Source organism: Anolis carolinensis, chromosome 2 (assembly GCF_035594765.1).
Source record: "Anolis carolinensis isolate JA03-04 chromosome 2, rAnoCar3.1.pri, whole genome shotgun sequence".
Lineage (NCBI taxonomy): Eukaryota > Metazoa > Chordata > Lepidosauria > Squamata > Dactyloidae > Anolis > Anolis carolinensis.
This window is the reverse complement of record NC_085842.1, coordinates 251,353,356-251,373,892: the sequence shown is the minus strand read 5'-3', so window position 1 is coordinate 251,373,892 and position 20,537 is coordinate 251,353,356. Positions and strand designations below refer to the sequence as shown.

At 39.0% G+C, this 20,537-nt stretch overlaps 1 protein-coding gene across 13 annotated transcripts in view; it reads right to left on the bottom strand.

Annotated features, from left to right (window-relative positions):
* Positions 1-584: 584 nt before the first annotated feature.
* Positions 585-20,537, bottom strand: part of ntrk2 (neurotrophic receptor tyrosine kinase 2) — a 195,273-nt gene continuing 175,320 nt past the window's right edge. For all 13 annotated transcript variants that reach the window (XM_062972041.1, XM_062972037.1, XM_062972035.1 and 10 more), the window contains 2 exons: positions 8,500-8,658; positions 585-7,842 (listed from right to left, as the gene is read on the bottom strand). In XM_062972041.1, the coding sequence (XP_062828111.1) occupies positions 7,657-7,842; positions 8,500-8,658 (345 nt within the window). In that variant the 3' untranslated portion in view covers positions 585-7,656. The remainder of the gene's footprint in view (positions 7,843-8,499; positions 8,659-20,537) is intronic.

The following is a 20,537-nucleotide window of genomic DNA, read 5'->3' as shown; positions in this document are numbered from 1 at the left end:
GAGCTCACCCCGCTCGCAGGATTCGAACTGCCAACCTTTCAGTCAGCAAGTTCAGCAGCTCAGCAGTGAAAGGATATTTTTGAGTTTCACTAAGGAATACCCAATGTTGCAAGCTATATTTCAGAGGAAAGAACTGGCAAAACCATCTCTGAAATTCATAAGGCCATCATAAGTCAACAGGGGACTTGAAGGCACATACATAACCTGGAAAAATGGATTTCCATTGATGCCTCCTTGCATCAATGGCCAAATCTGAAAACAGTTCTACAAACCATCAGTTGACCAGGTGAAGGAAAGAGTGGAAAGGTGTGGCAGCAGACAGAAAAATATAAGAAGTAAATCCGTGGTATTTTGTGCAAACTTTGCTCCCAAATACTACCAGCATGCTAGTTCCTATGGAATTTTCAAGCAGAATGTAAAAAAGGCCTTTTTTTATTTATAAAAAATCTAATTTTAATTGTTCCCAAAGTAACTTCACTAAGCTTTGTTCTCAATAGAAAATATTTCTGCACCTTTTTGAAGAAATGGTATGCATGCACCAATTCACTAAAGTGCTGCAATGTCGGAAGTAATAGTCACAGTAATGGCTTTTAAGATGACGTTATTTATTGTTGGACATCATTTTCATTAAATACACTTTAGTACAAGAGACTTTCCATGTCAGGCTGAGAGAAGCTGGTCACATGATTCACAGACAAAACTTTTGACATTGCTACTCAGGCATCACTTCAAATTCAGCCAAGATGCAATAGGTCTTTTTTTTCTCCTTTTAAAGCAATGAATGTTGACAACAAAGTGCAAAACAAGAACCACTAGATATCTGTACGGAGACACCACATTCAAATAAAAATAAATTAAAAGGTAGGGGAATTAAGAGAGCTCCAAACACCAGGTCACAGTCTGAGTGACAATATAGATATTCATATTGATATCTAAATCTTCCTCTTTCTCTCCCTCACATCCGAGAAGGAGAAATATATAGAAAGATCTAGAAACATATCTATATACATATACCTATGTACATAATACTATAAGTGGTCCTTAGCACTGGGATGAATGCTTTCTGAATAAAATTGATTTGTGATACACTCAAACCCATACTAGGCTTAACTGTTGATTTACAAAACATTCTTAGCTGTTCATTCAACATTTTGGTTTTAACTTTATATTACAGAAAGATTCCTAAAAGCTGTATGTAGGTCTCTGGAAAGGTTTGATTTTTGTTCTCTTCTATCTTTCTGACAAACAGCCCTCAGCTGCTTCTACTACTGTTTTAGCCAATTGCCCTCCTTAAATCTTCTCCCAGCAAACAACAAACAAACAACAAACAAACAAACAAAATCATAGACCTGGCTTTGAATGCATAGACAGTAAAAAATAACATATAACTACCAATTCCCAATTCTTCTCCTGAGACATATGTTAAAAGATGGCAAAATAGTCACTTTGTTGCTTGTGTGAAATTCACAGTGTTTTCCCTGCAACATACATTTTTTTTGCTTCACTTTTGCAACAAATGTATAAAAATTAAATTAAAATGAATGTTGACTAAGGCTCTGGATAGGATCCCTTGGATCAGAGCAGCAAGATCTTAGCCTGGTAAGAAAAAATACATCTTTTTGTGCTGTCAGACCTTCACATTTTAGCAGCAAGCCCCAATAGACAAACTCCCTCCTTGTTTGTTCACTCCCTCCTTGTTTGTTCACTGGCTGTGGGACAACCCCTATGAAGGCAATCTTAGTCAACCAATGGTCCAGTTCCGTCATTGGGCCATTTCATGACTTCAGATTGGTCTGTAAAAGTCATGTCAGTCACACGTAATCGCTAAAAAAACCCCATGCTATTTTATTCAAAGAGCAAAGTTGACCTTTCTATGCCCAGAGCTTGGTGCTGGCCGCATTAAGAACCACCTTTATCATTAGTAAGTATGGATGGCTTCAACGTGCTATCTTATGCATATCTATTAAGATGGCAGCTCTGTTAAACTCAAAGAGGATTAACCCCAGATTAGCATGAATAAAATGGGAATCCAAGGCTTTCCTTTATATTTACCAAAATATTTTAGAATACTGTTATCTGAAGCTGCCTCGGATGCTGTGTGGGAGCATTCCCGGAGCTATTTTAGACAGCCAACTGGCCAAGAACTCATTGGGATCACCAACGCTGCTGCTGTTTTGCTGGGCAAAAATCAGCTCCCCCGTAAAGCCTTGCTAGTGATGTAATAATTTCTGATGAGGTCATCACTGGGCTCTCAGCCAGAATCAACATCACCAGTAAGGATCTGCCAAGGAGCTGCTTCTAGCTGGTGACACAGTGCTGGGTCTGTTGGATATGTGGACACTGATCCAGCTGTCCACATCTCAAAAGCACTCGGATTTCTCCAGAGCTTCCTGGAAGCTCTAGAGTACATTTTAGTTCCCCCCATTTTGGATTAACTTTTGATACTAAGCCATCTGTACATCATATGGATCCCTTGCAGCAGCTGCAAGATGAGTCCACTTTTTTGGCTCATGTAGATGGACGTTTCTGTTGTGGGTCACAAACGGCTGCTTGCTCTGGGTAGCGGAGGTTCAGAGGGACGTAATTGGTAACCTAATCTAACCCCCCTCTTAATGTTACTAAACTTTAGCAGAGATGAGAAATACGTCAATGTGGTCACCGGATGAGGTTCACACTATACTTTGGCTCTATTGGCTCCTGAATTGTAATTATTTCTGGGTGATTTTCGAAAAACGTAATTCAGAATAAACTACTCCCTTAAAGGAGAATGGTCAGTTTCTGCATTGAATATATGATTCCATTGCTTTACAACACACACACACACACACACACACACATATCCAAATAGCTAGCCTACTGCTTTACTGCAAGTGCTCCATGTGAGGAGTAAAATACAATAATAATTTTTGGTGTTTGTTTTAGTGGATGAGGCTCAGCAACAATAGTAATTGCAGTTCTGGACACTAGAGGGGTACAGAAAGTAACCTTCTCCCATGGATACTATTTATTGCAATGATTTAGTACTATTTCAAAAACGAACAAAGGATTACAATAAAAAATGATTCCCAGAATCCCATAGACAACACTGCCAGAGAGGAAGTTCTGACCCCAAAAGTCTAAATTCCTCCAAAAGATAAGGTCTGAGTTAATAAAAAAATGTTTATCGTTATTATCTCTGAGCTAGGTCATACTTTTTCAGCCTTTTTTCAGTACCCTTATTGGAATAGTCGCCATTACACTCTGCAAGCCTTCCACACTCCATATGAGTGGTTAAGTTTCAGCAGATCTACAATTTTAATCAGATTCAAAAAAATTCAATCCCAATGGCTTCTGAATCCATTTTATCCCTTATCTGGGTAAACAAAGAGTACATTTTGCTCTTGGAAAAATATTCACCTAATGCTACAAGTGAAAAAAATCACAATAGGAGTGAGGATTTTTATATCCCTTTTTTAAAAAAACTGCAAAACAGACTGAAGCTAAATACCAATCCAACACATCTAATCAGATATATTTAGACATTTTAGGTAAATGTGTGTAGCTTTGCAGTTATAATGAATCACCTTTTGGCCCCAAGGGAGAAGATTAAACTAATTTGAAGTCAATCAACAGGTGGAATAGAGAGGTTGGAGCTGTTTGTGTGCATTACCCGACAAATGTGTACTTAAAGGTTAACTGCGTAGCTTACAATGGTACTTACTCCCAGGTATATGGATTTAGGATTCCAACCTTGGTAAACAATATGACCTAAATCTCAACTAGATAGAATATATGTAAGTGCTTATTTATCAAAATCTCTTTAGCTCAGCCTGCCCTAGTTGGCTGAGGCTAGCAATTGGATTTAGGCCATCTATTTTTTACATATTCTCCAGTTATGCAGAACTTCATGCATGTTAAGTACTAATCTCCAATATATAGGAAAAGGGAACATATACATTATTTAAAAAGCAACCCTAAGGAAAAAAATTAAAAATAAATGGATTTTGGTTACTTAGCTTACTCTATATCAACCTATTGATCTTACAGTCTTCTATACATCTCCAGTAAGAATATATGTGCAGTGTACAAACATTTATACATATACACACAATAACATATGTCTGCATATGCATAAATGAAATATTTATAAAACACATATACAGGTATGTACCTACTGCGGCTATTATACACAAATTTATGTAAACACGCCCATCCACACATATGTATGCAGTGTGTGTGTATGTGTGTGTTTGTAGCATAGTCAATAAAGGTTGTCTCTTTATAAATGGGACCTGATTGTCATATTTGCTCCGTGTAGAGGTTAGCAGAAGTTACAGGCATGATAATGGACACAGTGGATTATTTCCTTTTATCATATATTACTTTTTCTTGTTTTCGTCCCAGTTTACTATACTTAAATGTGTTTCAGTGAATCCCTTCAAATGTTGGTTTAGCTTTAGTTAATTTACACCTTTCCTACGACAACAGTGGGGCACATTTCAACCAAACGTTACAGAAAACTGTATAGAATATCTGATCCTTTAACACAGAGATATGGTTATGCTACTGCACACTATATTATGATAGAGTATTTTAAATTATTCTATTATGCTTTTCCAGTAAGTAAAAAAGAGATACCATCTGGTCAAATTTTACATTTGTTTTGGTATACAAGCCTTCAGCAGTCATAAAAATATATATATATGGTTATTTTCAGGCTGAAATCATAATAGAAGAAAATTAGTAGTCTTTACATTATAATCATGTTTGCTTCTGTTCTAATCCCTTTCCATGGAACTGTAGTCTTTTGGTTCACTCACTTTGTAATAAAAAATATCAAGATGTTGCCAAATTCTTGGTTGCTCTGTTATGTATTGTTATCCCATTTCAGACTTGATTTATAGCAATCCCCTACTCCCATAAAGTGGAAGTGGAATATCAATTTGTCCAGTAAGGAAAAGTCAAACTGCTACTGGAGTGGATCTTCCTTAAATATTCTTACTATACCTTTAATTAACGTTTGAAATGGCTGGTCCTGCGCCTTTTCTGGCCTCCTGTTAACTATGGCAAGAAGATTATGATGAACGGTTTCTTCATTATCCCAATATTCATTTCTATTTTTGATAACTAGTTCTCATGCTTTATTTTTCTTTAGATTTCAAATAATGAAATTCTATTCTTTTACTATCAAAGCCAAAGGAAAAAAAGTAAGGCAAAGGAAACTACAGTCAGCCGTCCACATTTGCTGAGGCTAGGAAACTGAAAAAACATAAAAAAAACTTTCCTGAACACAAATACAAACTTTCCTGAACAGTATTTATATATGATGAAACATCAAAGATACCAATGGAATGTGGAGAGAACAGTGCAGGTAACATAATAATACCTTATATTTGTGCTGGGAGGAAACTCCGCTTGAATTCCACTTTTTCAGCTAGTTACAGAAAACAATGTACTTTAGCCTCACTATTGTGGAAGCAACTGAAATTGAAATGGAACATAATATCTTGACAGATGTGCCTTTTAGTAGTCTCTGCTATCTCAGGTTTTATTTCTCATACTTGTCACATATTGGAAATGAATTAGAATGATACAAATCCTTATAGAGAAATAGGATTAAACTAAATGGTCCACTTTTTCCCCTTTCTATGTTACTTCTTCAGCCATCACTGAAATAATTTTCAAAGTCCATGTTATATTAATACTCCTCACTGTTTAAAAAATTCTGTTCAAATCTTATTTAGGACCTAACATAGATGTATAGATATATAGAGATATGGCTTTAGAGTTACATTGTTAAATGCTTCATTCACCAACTTTTGTCTATGACATACGAGAGTCCAACTTCATCACTATTAAACATTTGCTATTTTCATTTAGATTTTGCAAAAGAAAAGATCATTATCTTTCCAAACGGCTGAAGGAAAGAAAGCGCCTTAATAAATAAGAAATGCAAGCAAAACATATATTAAACAATCATAAGAACACTTAAAAATAAGTGCTTAACTTCTTAAATAAAATAGCAATAACAAAACATTGACAAGCTGTGCGTTTATGACTCCATTTGTGTGATTTGAAATGTTCCTTTTTGTGGCAAGGCCACTTCCATCCTCAGAGAAAGCAGCGTCGCTTTTTTTCTCATCATAAGAATCCATGATAAAAAATAATAATAACCTGACATGTAGATTCCTAAACTTCCCATAAATATTGGTCATAAGCCTGCCATCTTCAGCCCAACAGCCACCCCATATACATACAATGCCTATCAATCTGAAACCAATGGATAAAATTATATAATTCCCACAATACAACCTCTTGATCTGCCAGAAACGTGTTCTGAGCTCCATATCTTCTTCACACTGACAATCCTGCTTTTTCCCCTCTAGCGTTTTCCTGGAACCATTTCTTTTGCACACTAGAAATACAATCTTCAATATTGGTATACCAGCCTATTGCACCTGTAACAATCTACAGATGTTTGAATGCAGCATCCTACCACTAAATACACGTTTTCCTTCCTAAATGGGCTATGCCTGTTTGGATGTGCAATGAAATGAGCAACTCTTTTCAGCACATATTCATTGACAGGGACCATGCTGGGCCTGGTTTGTATGGGGAAGGAGTAAAAAGGGAAAGAAGAATAGGTCAGGTAAGGAGCGTGCCGTCGAAACAGCAACATATAAAATAAGCTTCTTCCATATTATCTACCTCTTGTCCCATTGTAGCAAAGGCTTCATATTTTAGGAAATGGCCATGGAGATTAAACTGTATGTTATTAAGCTCCAGCTCTCACCTACACAGTCAAAGACTAGCTGTGGAACAGTTATACCTGTAGTATCAGAAATCTCTATAGTACGATCAGAAGGGGGATTCTTGCCTAGATGAGCATTGGCTATGCAGTTTCAGGGAAATGGAGGCAACATGTTTTACTCTTACACAACAGACCATATTGAAGCATTCCTCAATGCAAAATATGGTAGCACACTTCAGAATCCTTTTACTCTTCTCTGACTATCTCACAGGGAAAAGTTTGGAATTCCTTTCCTTTCACCCAATGATTACATTATATTTTCAAATGGTATGCTGTATACAATCTGTTCCTTTAGTTTTTCCATAGAGTAGATTACTCTGTATGCAGATCGCGGTCCTTCTGACTTGATCTCAGCTTGAAAAGAAAAATTCCTTTAGGCAATGCCGGTCTTCCATGTTCCACCAGGATGCCAAAGCAAATGAAGTAGAAATGAATCCATAGAAGCTCCAGATATCCGTGCAGTAAAAGTCACCAGGTTCGAGTCAGGTTTTCCCTTTTTGATCCAGATCAAAGGCATGAATACAACAAGGCATTGTTAGTTGTGATGGTCTTTTGAAATAACAGGTCAGGTTGTTAAGGCCTTTTGTCTATGCAGAGTTATAGTAATGCAGAAGCCTGATTGAATCGAAATCGAGGGGTGGGGGAACAGAGAAACAAAGAACGGAGGAGAGAAGAGAGACATGTCAGTAATGTCACAAAGTCAACACTCTGTCTACAGAGGGAGAAATGCACACAACTTGCCCTTTGAAAGCTTCTCCATATCTTTGTATTTAATACTGTTGGAGTTAAGAACACATTGTAATGGAGTTTAGTGGCAACTGAACACATTCATTCACGCACTCCATCAGAGGAAATGCTGAGAGTTTCTATCCTAGGATATCCAGGTAGACTGGGGAGGCCTTGGCCAAGTTCTGGAGGAGGGAGTGGATTTCTTTGATGTTAAGCCTCATGTGAGGCTCCCGCTGCCAGCACCCCAACATCAGATCATAGACTTCCTTTGGGCACGTACGAGGTCGCTGTAGGACACGGCCCTGAGTAATGCACTCGATCACCTGGGGAAACAGAGAAAGGGAACAAAGAGAGAGCCCATTCGTTTATTCTTTTCCTGCTGATTCATCAGACTATCACTTGATGCATTCCAAGACCAACTCCCAATTTGCATTTGCTAAAAATGTCCACACTCTTTTTACTACAAATGTCTTGAAGGAGGTTTCTGGGTCCAGCTAAACTAGATTAAACCAATCACAGCTTAATTGTTTTAAAGTCATATGGTGTTGTATCCAATGCTAGTCTGGTGGGAAATTTGCAAGAGGTTAGTAGGGGACTAAGTAGATTTAGTAGTAGAGCAACGGTAGCCTTCAATGTTGTTGAACCACAGTTCCCATAATCTTTCACCACTGCCTTTGTTGTATTGGAATTGCATCCAACATCTAAAGGGCACCAGCTGTCCAACCATGAACATATGATTACAGAAGTCCTGACAGGACAAGTAGTCTAATTCAAAAAGCTAAGCCAATGAAAGTCACAATGGGCTGTATAAGGACTTGTGATCCTGCTTGTGTGAGAATGTATAAGATGGCTCACGGAACAGCTTGCACATGTTGAGTGAGAGTATTAATGAAAACTGAGATTTGCAAAGAGGTAGAAGTTTTGCATGAGCAAGTTGACACAACAGGGTACAAACCATTGTTGATATATCAAGGACACACCTCATTGTTTGATAGCTGATACCATGGTTGTTTGCCATAGGTAAAGATTTCCCATAGGACAACTCCAAGACTCCAGACATCACTCTCTGTGGTGAATTTTCTGTACATGATGCTTTCAGGAGGCATCCAACGAATGGGGAGCATGGTATGCCCACCAACCTGAATGAAAAAGTTTAAAGGAAATTAGATGGCATTTTGAAGTTAATTGGCATACATTAACTAAGGCACAAGGCCCAAATCCTGTATTGGAGATCCTATATCCTATATTTGTAAGCACTGTGATTATGATATTATGCAGTGTCCTAACCCCACGACCCCGATGTATCAGGAAGCAGCCACTGCAACCAATGGAGGTCTGTTCCCCTTTTGCTCAGGACTGTCATTTCTATTCCCTCTCATGTGACAGACAGAAGCAGGACTCGTGTTGTAATTCCCCTTTGAGCTAGATAGCGCTTGCATGAGGACTATGAATGTCATCCACATACTTTCCGGTTGGCAGGGGAGCAGACCCCCCAGTGATCGCAGCAGTTTTTGCCTAATAAATTGGGACTAGGGGACTTTAAAAATCACTACATAGCACTAAACCAAAGATTGCATAGGCATCACGAATATAGAACATTCATGAGTATGTGACCCTAGGTTATGCATTAGCAACTGTCATAGAGGATTCAGGCCAATGTGTTCTATTCTTTACTTTTTCACAGAGAATCATATCATCTGTGACTACATATTCGTGTCCTATTATATATCTGGGACCCCGTTCTTGTGCTTCTTATTAGAATGGATTACTTTAATTCCCTGACAGTATTTTTGACATTATCAGGAAATGTTAGAGTACTCTGAAATTTTCTTTTAAACATAGCAGATATTAGCAAAGCCTAGCAGAAGTTCAACTGGGGTTCATTCAGCATTTTCTTCCAGATGTGTGTCAGAGTTTAACTACAGTGCAAATCAAACATCATGTTTAGAACATGCAAGTATATACAGTGCTACTGATCTACTTGTGAAAAGTACCTCTGCATGTACTTAAGGATGTATGGTTTTCACAAAACCAGGACTCACTGCTGTTTTCCTGAAGCTAAAGCAGATGGTCAAGTTACATTTATTCTTAAATGCCATCCAGATTACAGATGGTGCACTGAAAATGTATTGGTTCATTGCATATTCTTCATATTTTTTGCTGCGCAGAATGTATATATCTATTGGATTTATATTGTGTTATTATCCCAATGACAGGGTGCAAGGTAGCTCACAAAAAAGTAAAGTGTGGCCATCAGCACTACAAAATGGAGCCAATTTGCCCGTATTCAGGAAAGAGCCACTCACCAGGCAGATATACAAGGCTACACCTTGGGATTTTTTTACAGTACAGACTCCGTATCCATTGGACCAATACCTGTGGTTTCATTTATTCCCATCTGACAAAAATATGGCCTTTGTATGAATTTTCTAAGTCTGTTATCATGATTCTATGGTATTCTTGGGCTGAAGGTCCTTTATTTTAATAGGTGTGTGTGTGTGTGTGTAATATATATGTATGTATATATATGTGTGTGTATGTATGCAGTTTCATGTATCCATGTGAACATCCATGTGAACATGGATAAGGTGATTGTACTGCATTTGTGGTTTGCTTGTTCCACATAGAACATGACAGATCATAACAACTGCCTCAACCAAAAGCCTGACTGCAGGTCTCCAAGAAACAGCTGGAAAGACATTTGCAGAGCAGACTCTGCCTATGGACATCTTGCATCAATAAAGGATTGAACTAGAGACCTGACAGATGTCCATCTAACCCTATGATTTCATAGCTCATTTAAATTAATATTTGAAGCTCTCCCCATCTGTCTTCCTTCAACATGCACTCATAATGAAGAGCTCCCAGGGCAAGTCACATTAAACAATAACCAACATCATATACATAGATCATAGAGTTGGAAGAGACAACAAAGGACATCTTGGATTACGAATTCTTCTTCTACAGGAGAGTTTTGGGATAAGAAACAAAGTAGAAGTGGACCCTACACTGCTGCCCATCTCTGGTCTCAACTGCAGACATTACAGTAGAGTCTCACTTATCCAACGTAAACGGGCCGGCTGAACGTTGGAAAAGCAAATATGTTGGATAATAAGGAGAGATTAAGGAAAAGCCTATTAAACATAAAATTAGGTTATGATTTTACAAATGAAGCACCAAAACATCATGTTATACAACTAACTGGACAGAAAAAGTAGTTCAATATGCAATAATGCTATGTAGTAATTACTGTATTTACGAATTTAGCACCAAAATATCACGATGTATTGAAAACATTGACTACAAAAATGCGTTGGATAATACAGAACGTTGGATAAGCGAGTGTTGGATAAGTGAGACTCTACTGTACCTCCATTAGTTCTGCATCTCAAGGATGCATCCCAAATGGGACGGACCTTTCTAATGCTCTTTGGTATTATTTTGGACTTACAGAGCTCCCCAAGCACACTGTGTATCAAGGGTGTCAGAACCAAGCTGTGTAAAAATATTTTAACTGAATGAATATGATTTGTTGCTAAGTATGTAAACTCTAGTGTTAATAATGCATTACCAATATGCATCTCAGACACAAACATGTACCCAGTTTCTGACCCTCTGCTACTTGGCTGGTAGATGAGCACTCATTACAAAATATGTGTGTGTGTGTGTGTATATATAACACCAAGACCCTTAGAAATGCATGGCTGTACACCAGAGCAAAGGGCAAGTGCCATTAAAACATTATTAGTTGTTAGAGGGTTTTGGTTCATTAAATATTAAGTGGTTCTTAAACGTGTTCATCATATGGGATCTATGACTGCTTTGATTCAGTGGGTATATATGGTTGAGCCTTTAAAACTTAATGCAAACTACAATTGTAAAACATGTTTCTTTTTTATTGAGATTTTATTACTATTTAGGTTGTTCACTGCCATATGGAATGTAAAGGCCCCTAATCAATAGTCAATTTCTTCTTCTTACTAGCTGCCCTATAGATATTGCAAAATAATGGCATTGACATAAGGGAACATTCTACATGTCTTACATGCATGTTCATGTAATCACCCAACCACAACATTTATTTTAAAATGTTTGCATTTCTTTCACTTACTAACTCCACCACCAAATTGCCCAAGATCATTTGGGTGCCAGAGGCTAGTGTCCTTTCCTTTTCATATAGACAGACTGACAGGTGAATCTTGTCAACACTGGTGATGGGGGAATGTTCTCTATAGAACTCGAGGCAGAAGAGTAGTCCGGGATATCCAAGAAGGTGGTGTGTGGCATCTCACTCTCTCTGTGGAATTGATGTTCGATCAGAAAGAAGAGTGCCAGGCTCTTTGGGCACAAAAATGAGCCAGCCCTCTCTATTGTGCAGCCAGCTGAGACAGGCTGATGTAAAGTCCACTTAAAGCCCTATGATCTCAAATCTCATGGGAGCCTTCTACTCTTGGAAGAGGTTATCCTCTCTCAAGACTTGAGGTGGGCCTTATATCAGCTTGCTCACATGCTACTCTCTGTTACCTATTGAACTAGGATAGAGAAAAGTGAGCATCAGCTGCACTCACAACAGATTGACCCTTATGTGAGTCCCTACAAAATGCTCCATGCTTGGTCTGTTGTGAGCAGAGATGGTATCTGAATGTAGGGAAAACGGATGCCAGCCACACCCACAACAGACTGAACCAGAAGCATTTGAGATGCAGCAAAATAGACTCAGACTGAGGGCTGTCCATTGTGAGCATGGCTCATGTCCACTCTTCCAGTTCTCACCTCCAGAGGTGACTGGGAAGCATGTGCGGTTTGATATGCGATTGCTCTGCTGCACTGGGCAGAGAAGAGGAAATACACTGTTATCACATCAGCTGGGATCCCAGCAGAAAAAGGCCCATCATTTTAGTATGTGAGGGAACGCTGTTTGCTACATTTTTGGACATTGGTTTGTTAATAATAATAATAATAATAATAATAATAATAATAATAATAATAATAATAAAACTATTTATACCCCGCCACCATCTCCCCGTGGGGACTCGGGGTGGCTCACAATATTACAAAAGTAACAGCGCAAATACATTAAACAATATACACAGTTTAAAACACAAGAAGATGATAAAACAGAAGTTAAAACAAAAGTTTATACAACAGTAATAATATCAAACAACCACCAATGCAAATCCGTCAACTTCAAAGGTGGTGAGGGGGGACTATAGCAGCAATATAAGATAAAATCATTAGATTAAAATACCCCGATGAAAGGAACCTAATAACATTCAGAATAGAATTATAATGAGGCTGGTCATTAGAGCACAGCTAGCCTCCACTTTCAACATGTTTTAGGGCATCATGTATGTGCTATGAAATTATAGTTCCTTTTATTTGTATTTTTCAAACTATTTCAACCTGCATACAATTCTGGTTCTTTCATCCAAGTGCAGTGGTTCTCAACCTGTGGGTCCCTAGATGTTTTGGCCTTCAAATCCCATAAATCCTAACAGCTGGTAAACTGGATGGGATTTCTGGGAGTTGTAGGCCAAAACACCTGGGGACCCACAGGTTGAGAATCACTATCCAAGTGGCTTTGTTTTCAGTTCAATGCTGCAATAATGCACAATGATCAAGGCTAAATTCAAATGGCCATGGCTCCATGGGCATTAGACTTTATTTATTTATTTATTTATTTATTATTTAATTTATATACCCCTCTTCTCCCCCAGGGGGACCCAGAGTGGTCTTACACAATGGCAGAATTAAATGCCACATGTAATACAACATGTAGTAAAAACCAAACATAAAACACAAATAAAAGGCGGTAATTGTTTAATTAAAACAATTAAAACCATGTGATCATTACAACAGGGGAAGTTTTGAGCCAAAGTCAGAGCCAGTCTGTGTTTGACTTAATATTAATTCACAGAATCCATCAGGTTTAGACACATCTACTTTACAATAACTCCCAATGAGCTCCATAGGCCGATGGCTGAATGCAGTAACAAGAATGTGCTAGCAGCTGCAGATACTTCATCAGTTTTCAGAGCTTAGAAACAATGCTTTTGTGGATACAGAACTAAATTATTTTGGTTAATCCCAGTTTGAGAAGGCACACTGAATAAATTGTTCACCTAACTGGAAGACAAAGCCAATCGATTCATTGTGTTTACTGTAGTTGATCGTAAAAATGGTACTGAAGCTTAAAACTCTTATTTTCCAGCTTGCACAGCCAGTATTGTAGTTCCTCAAAAGTAAGTTGTAATTGGAAACAAAATACACAGGATTGTGTGCATCACAGACCCCTCTGTCTTTCTCAGTCAGAATAATAGTAGTAAAGGAGGAGTATGCTTTCCTGCTCTCACTGGTGGCAGGTTTTTGAGTAATTACATTGGACTACCGCCGATTTCTGGGCCTGAATATATTGTACAAATTTTCCCTAGCCTAAAATGACACATTTTAATATATTGGGTTTATGGTTCCCGCACCCTTGATCTGGTCATGTAAGTGTGATTTATTGTTATAATTGTATTATTTTACCTTGTTTAATAATGTGTTATGTTGTTATGTAATGTTTGTGTTGCTTTTATGATTGTAAACCGCCCTGAGTCCCATCCGGGAGATAGGGCGGTATATAAATAAAGTTTTATTATTATTATATTATTATTATAATAGCTTAAGCCACTCATCCTTGAGTCAACTCTGACTGCTCTCTATGGAGAGGGCAGTGACAACAAGGATCATAAAGCCGCCTCATTCCCCAAACTGTTCCCTCTTCCTCCACAACACAGAAGCACTCAGAGGGACCTCTGCCATTTTTAATCTCTCCCTTCGTTTCCTCTTACAAGGCACATTCATGTCAGTAAAATGGCTACCTGTCATTCAGCTCTGTATGCCACTTGTTTAAAAATAAAGAGCACTCCTCTTCTCATTCATGGCCCCCTCCACTGCTGCAGTGACACAAAACGCTGCTTGCTTTGAGGGGGCATGCTCGAAAGACAGCCATGGCATTGCATACTAATTGGCATACTTTAATGACTCCTTTCCCTCGTGCTCCGTCTCTTATCCCTCCCTGCCCGTTCCCTTCTCCTGAATTGCCAGCTCCGAGCACATGAAGCTCGCTACCATGGAAACGAAGTCTCTAAATGCGCAAAACTCGCCACATCAACATTTTGAGCATACTGCTGGTGAATTCCAAAAATACACAGTCGGCTGGGGGGTAGGCACAGGGAGAGTGGTTGCCTTTATGGACAGTGCTGAGATCATTACAGATTGGTTATGGCTAAGCATTAAAGATGCTCAAATATGCATGCCATTAACAAACCATGCTAAAATAATGCATTATAACAGCAAAAAAATACACACACATATATAGAATTTACTACAGATCCAAGATATTATGGCTAATACACTTCTCATTTCTCTACTAAGGTACCAGCACAGCTGCTTTCCTCAGTCTGGGGAACTTTAATTAGACAACAACGTCTTCACTATTTTGAGCAGAAATTAATCAGTAAAGATGTCAATATGTCAAATCTGTTCATGGCAACATTTAACATGTTTTGGATGGATGTACAAGTGTACAGAAATATAAGCACGAGAAGAGGAAGGAAAAATTATATTAGTGAATCAAGACCTTCTGGAAGAGTGCCAGATGATTAAAAGTGAATATATATTGGCTTTGTCTGGTGCTCAAGCTATTTGCCAAAGCTTTACTGTGCGAGCCTCAGATGACAGCTTGTGACTCCCATGTCAATGAGATGGTGAGTCTACACCAAATTTTAGTCTGAATTGTAAAGGAACTTCAGGTATCGGAGTCCCTGAATAATCCTCTCCTAGGTTCAGCACCTTGGAGAACTCCATTAATATTCACATTAAAGCAGAAGAGTAAATTCTTCACCCTATTGAAGTACTCTTCTGTCCTGTATGGAAAAATCTTCCGTAAATACTGGAGGGGGGATAGTGTTGATACTGTCCATAGTATCTGCCAGATTATGGGTACCGTATCCAAATAGATTTTTTTCTAAATTCTACACCTTCCTCCTAAAATGTGTTCATTATTGTAGGTGAGTGTTCTAGGGCCAAGACTATTTTAAATCACTTTGTGGTTTTTTCTGGGTAAAGGTTCTCAAAAGGACACCCCCACCCCACAAATGCTTTCTCTCTATTTCATCTCTCGCTAGCAGCTCCCTCACAAAGCTTTCAGAAATTGGAGTAGTTTAAAAAGTACTTTCTGATTTTTTTTAAAAGGCCAGTGCTGAAGGAGAGTCTGTCTCTATCATTAGACCACATGAGGGGGATGCTTCAAGGAGCAGATCTGGGAGGTTGTGAAAACACAGGTACCTTATATCACTGCCAGGAACAGGAAAGAGATCTTTTGGGGGATTATGCCTTAATAATGTAGCAGTTTTTGGACAATCTACATCTTGGTTGGGTGAACTGTGTCAGCGGAAGGGGAAAGTCAATGAGCACAGTGTCCACGAAGGAAGAGTGGCCCAGCAGGTTCTGTCTTTCATTCTTTGCCATTGATGCATGGCGCTTGAAAAAGGGAAACCATTAGCATTGTGCAACAAGGGTATTTGGGTCTTTGACTCCTTGTTGAACTAGATACCTGCCTTAAGCCATCTGGACTCTCCCCACTCCCCTGCTGCCCAAATAAAAGCACATTTCTTTAGAAAAGAAAACAATAACAGGACATGGCAATCGATTTTCAGGCAAGCTGCAATAAACGAGAGGAAGTTTGGGATGGTAAGCAAACATTTTGTTTGGTGTGCCTTTCAGGGATGTGTACTCTGCACAAGATAGTCAACTTTGATGTTTAAATAACTTCCTTCTAATAACTGTAATTTAACCTCTCTGTGCCCAGCAGTCGCCGGATTTCTTTAAGACTTTGGGCGGGTGCTTTACAGGACGTAATTAAAAATACAGCTTCAGAAAGCGGTGCATGGAGCTTTCAAATCTTGGTGCCAAAAACAACATATCTGCTTGTGAGAGCAGACCTTTCAACTTCATAAGCTTTGAAATTAAAACTCATGATGCATAATGATAATGAAGCTGCTGCTTAAGACCGGCACAGGAATAAGGATCAATCACATATGGACTTTCCCCAGCTGTACTGGAGCCTTCCAGATCACCTTCTAAACTCCCTCATTACTTAATATTTTACCTTGTTCAGCTCCCTCATTACTTAATAAATTATGTTTTGGCCAAGATAAGGGCATAAAGTTCTGCCAGGGTAGAATTATATCCCATCTCTTCTCTCATCATCACAAAACCTGATTTTTAAAAATTTGAAATATGTTATGTTCAATGTGTTCAGTTTTCAGATACAGTTCTGCCAATCTCTTTTAATGTAAAAATAAAGTAAGGAGAAATACAGTCTTGTAACACCTTTAAGATCAACTCATTTATCATTTTGCTTGGTTTATTTTTTTTCCACTAGGGCACTTTTACAGAAGATTACTCTAAGGTGAAGGAGTTAAGACTTAGAGTGTAGGAGAAGCCCCTTTTATTGGGTCAAAAAGAAAGCCAGCCATTACAGGAGACTTTGTCCCCCACCTTGAAAATCTCCTTTGTCATCTTTGAACATCCTCCAACATGATGTAATTGTCCTGACATCCAGTGGAGTTGAAAATCAAATGAAGAGAAGGAAGGAGCTAATTTCACTCAAGTACCAGTTGTCAAAATAGCATCTCATAAGAAGCCTTCCAGTGGTGACAGTTCAGTTCAAACACCCATGTGGTTGCCTTGGCAAGCTGCTTGACTCCTCAATAGCTCACTCTGGCTTTTCCTGTGTGAGAGCTTGACACTGCTCACCCACACAGGTATGCAGCTACACAATGACAACTAAGACCTGCAGGTGACTGTAAGGATTGACATTTCTGGAGAAAGAGATTGAAAGGGAAAAACAGCTTCTTCCTTATACTGGCACTCATGTTAGCATGGACAGCTCAAGTCCCTAGCACTATTTAAAGCCTGGAGGCCGGGAGGAGATAACAATCCTGCTGTCATTCATTAGCTCTTCTTAATGAAAAGGCATTTTGTGCTAGGAGCCTGCAAAGCAAACTCACCCTCTGGGTTTATGACAAGACAAACAATCAGAATGAACACCGACAAAGCAGTAAATAGAACTAAAGCTTTGAACAGTTACCTTTGATGAATCCGTCAGCCAATGGCTCTGCTGGATGGGGGATTTGGGGAATTGTATCCAGAAAGCAATTTTCAATGCTTCACTGGAGACATGGAAAGCTGAAGTCAACTTCTCAGAAACAAGTATCAGGTAGAGGCCAGAATCCTGTTAGTGTCTCACATATGTGTAAGTTCCCTTACTGAAGTGATTGGACATTTTTCCCAATGTGAAAGGTCTATATTTATTATGGAAGTAGACTTATATGCAAAGATAAGCCTTCTCAAGACAGAATGCACCTGATTTCCCCTTCTGCAAGTGCCAGGAGAACCGGACTCCTTTGGCCAGCAAACAAAGCCAGCAGGCATCTTCTCCTCCAGGGAGTGGTGTCTAAAGCAGAGGTGGAAGGGCTTGGGCAAGCTTATGCTGTGGGAAAGGAGGGGACACAGGAGGGCCAGCGCCACGAAGGAAGGAGCCTCGGTGTGCGTGTATGTATGTATGTATGTGTGTGTGGTGAGGGAGACCCTCTCTCACTGGGAGTAAGGGGCTGCCCTCTGCACAGAGTTCTGGGGATAAATAGCACGGCACCTTCTTGCTATCCTTCCTTCCCTGGGTGATGAGGGGAAGCCGGGACTGAGCGGGGCATGGGGCAACAGGTGCCCATCCTCCCTTGGCTGGGTGCCACCGATACATGCTGAGACTGGCTGATTCCGGTGGCACGTGTGGCAAGGCCCATAGTATGAGTTAATGAACAAATAGTTTGAACAACATAAGACTTTTTCCTTTTGCTACTTAAAATACACACACACCTCTGTCTGGATCACTTTCTCAAACTTTTTTCTCAAACTATTTTTGTACTAGCAGAATGAATTAATTGATGAAATAATCCGAGCCTGTATCTAAAATTTCTTCAGGATCATCCTAGTGAAGACATGTAGCAAATAATTTGCTGTTAAATGCACTTAAAATATATATTAATGAACCAATTAATTGTGTGACAATAGCAGTGCTGCAAGAAACGTAAGTCCTAAGGATGTAATCACACAATCAGTAAAAAAAGTACCAGAACCTGGTAGAAGAAGTGTGAGCTTCATTCTTAATTCTTCTAGTGGCAGAATTAAAGTCATTTCTTCAAATTCAAATGTGAATTCTTCAAAGAAAAGATGAGAGTTTGGAAAAACAACTGGATAAGATCCTATATGTCTCCCTTTTGTCCAGGCAGTGATCAAGTCCTAGGAAGGGCCACTGTTGCTATGTATTGATGCAAAAGGAAGCAGGAATGCAATTTGGAGAAGGAAAATATGCCTGGTCTTGGCTCTGAGGGGAAGCAAAAGAGGCATATCCTTTTTTCTTTCTCCTTTGATGATGAGACAAACTGCAGGTGCCAAAGTGCAACTTCCATGATTCCCTAACACTGAGCCAGGTCAGTTAATGTGGTGTCAAACTACGCTGACTCTGCAGTGTAATGCCAGCCTACATCTTCCATCTCTGCATTGCCTTCCTAGGGATTAAAGTTGCCTACGAGATGTTTTACTTTATAAAAATGTCTAGAGAATAGCCCCAACCACCCAATAAACAAAGATACATGCTCTTGTAAGGCACATTTAAGTCTACTTAAAGTACACCTGCCATTGCGTTGAACGACATGCTTAGAACTCCCCGGCCAGCATTGCCAAAAGCTTTGGTGCCTGCGAAATTCTAGGATTTATAGTCCAAAAAAGTAACTTTTCCATACTCTAAAACAGAAAATCTCTTTAGAACAAAGGACAAATTTTCCTAGTTGTAATTCTGGGTGATCTCTGAAAAACTAGAAAAACTGTCTCCTCTGTGTGAATCAACCTGTCCCTTAAGATCCACGGGTGGGAATCTCTTGTACAGCTCATTGTCTTCTGAGGCACAGTTGGCGACAAAGTGCATGAAGAGCTCTAAATATGGCAGCACTCCCCATGGAGGTAGATGCACTGTCCCAAGAAAATAGGCTATTTCTTTCTCCTTGTGTGTCCTGCCAAAAATACAAAACATTTCTTTTCATACAAGCTTTTTTATTTTGTGACTTATTTTAACTTCTTTATTGTTAGCTTTCTCTCTTTTGTGGTTTTTTTTTTAACTCTGGATGCTGCTTTTTGTCTGGCACTTTTATTTTAATGAGGAATTAATTTTATTTTTATCCTTGGGTTTTTCAGACACAGGATTTGAAGTGCTGCCAATCATTGTTCTTCCACTGTAAGCTAAAGGAGAATTCCCACTAATTGTGCTTCAGGGCATCAAATGCTTCACCAGGGCGTGCATTTCATTATGTTCCAGCCACAAAGCCGATGGCAATAGAGATAGCAAAGTTGACAACATTGCCCCCTCCTCTGTGTCAATTTGTCATGACCACATCAGAACTTGAAAATTAAGAAGGGTCGGACCTGCTTAATACTTGGATGGCAGTCCACCGACAAAATACCAGGTCTCTAAGCTACGTTTCAGAGGAAGGAACTGGCAAAACCATCCTTGAGTATTTCTTCTCACCCTGTGAAATTCATGGGGCCACCGTAAGTCAACAAGCCATTTGAAGGCACATACACAAACAAACACGCATGACCACTACTACCACATCTCTTGACAAGTAACTGATTCTTGACAAAGGAAAGCCATTGAATCAGCTGCTGGATGTAAAATCAACACTTGTAAAAATATCAGTGACTCACTGGATCTATTTTGGCAAGAACTAGGTATTGCATTTAGTCCATATTGTTTTTTTATGGGGTAAGATGTAACAATTTGCCCATGGCTTTCTTGATAATTCATAGTCGTGATGATGAGATTTTTGTCACTCTGTTGTTTTCTAATGTCAGAAGCTTATTGCATAAACAGTGTTTATCAGTTCTAACATACAAGCAATGGTTTACAGTATGATGG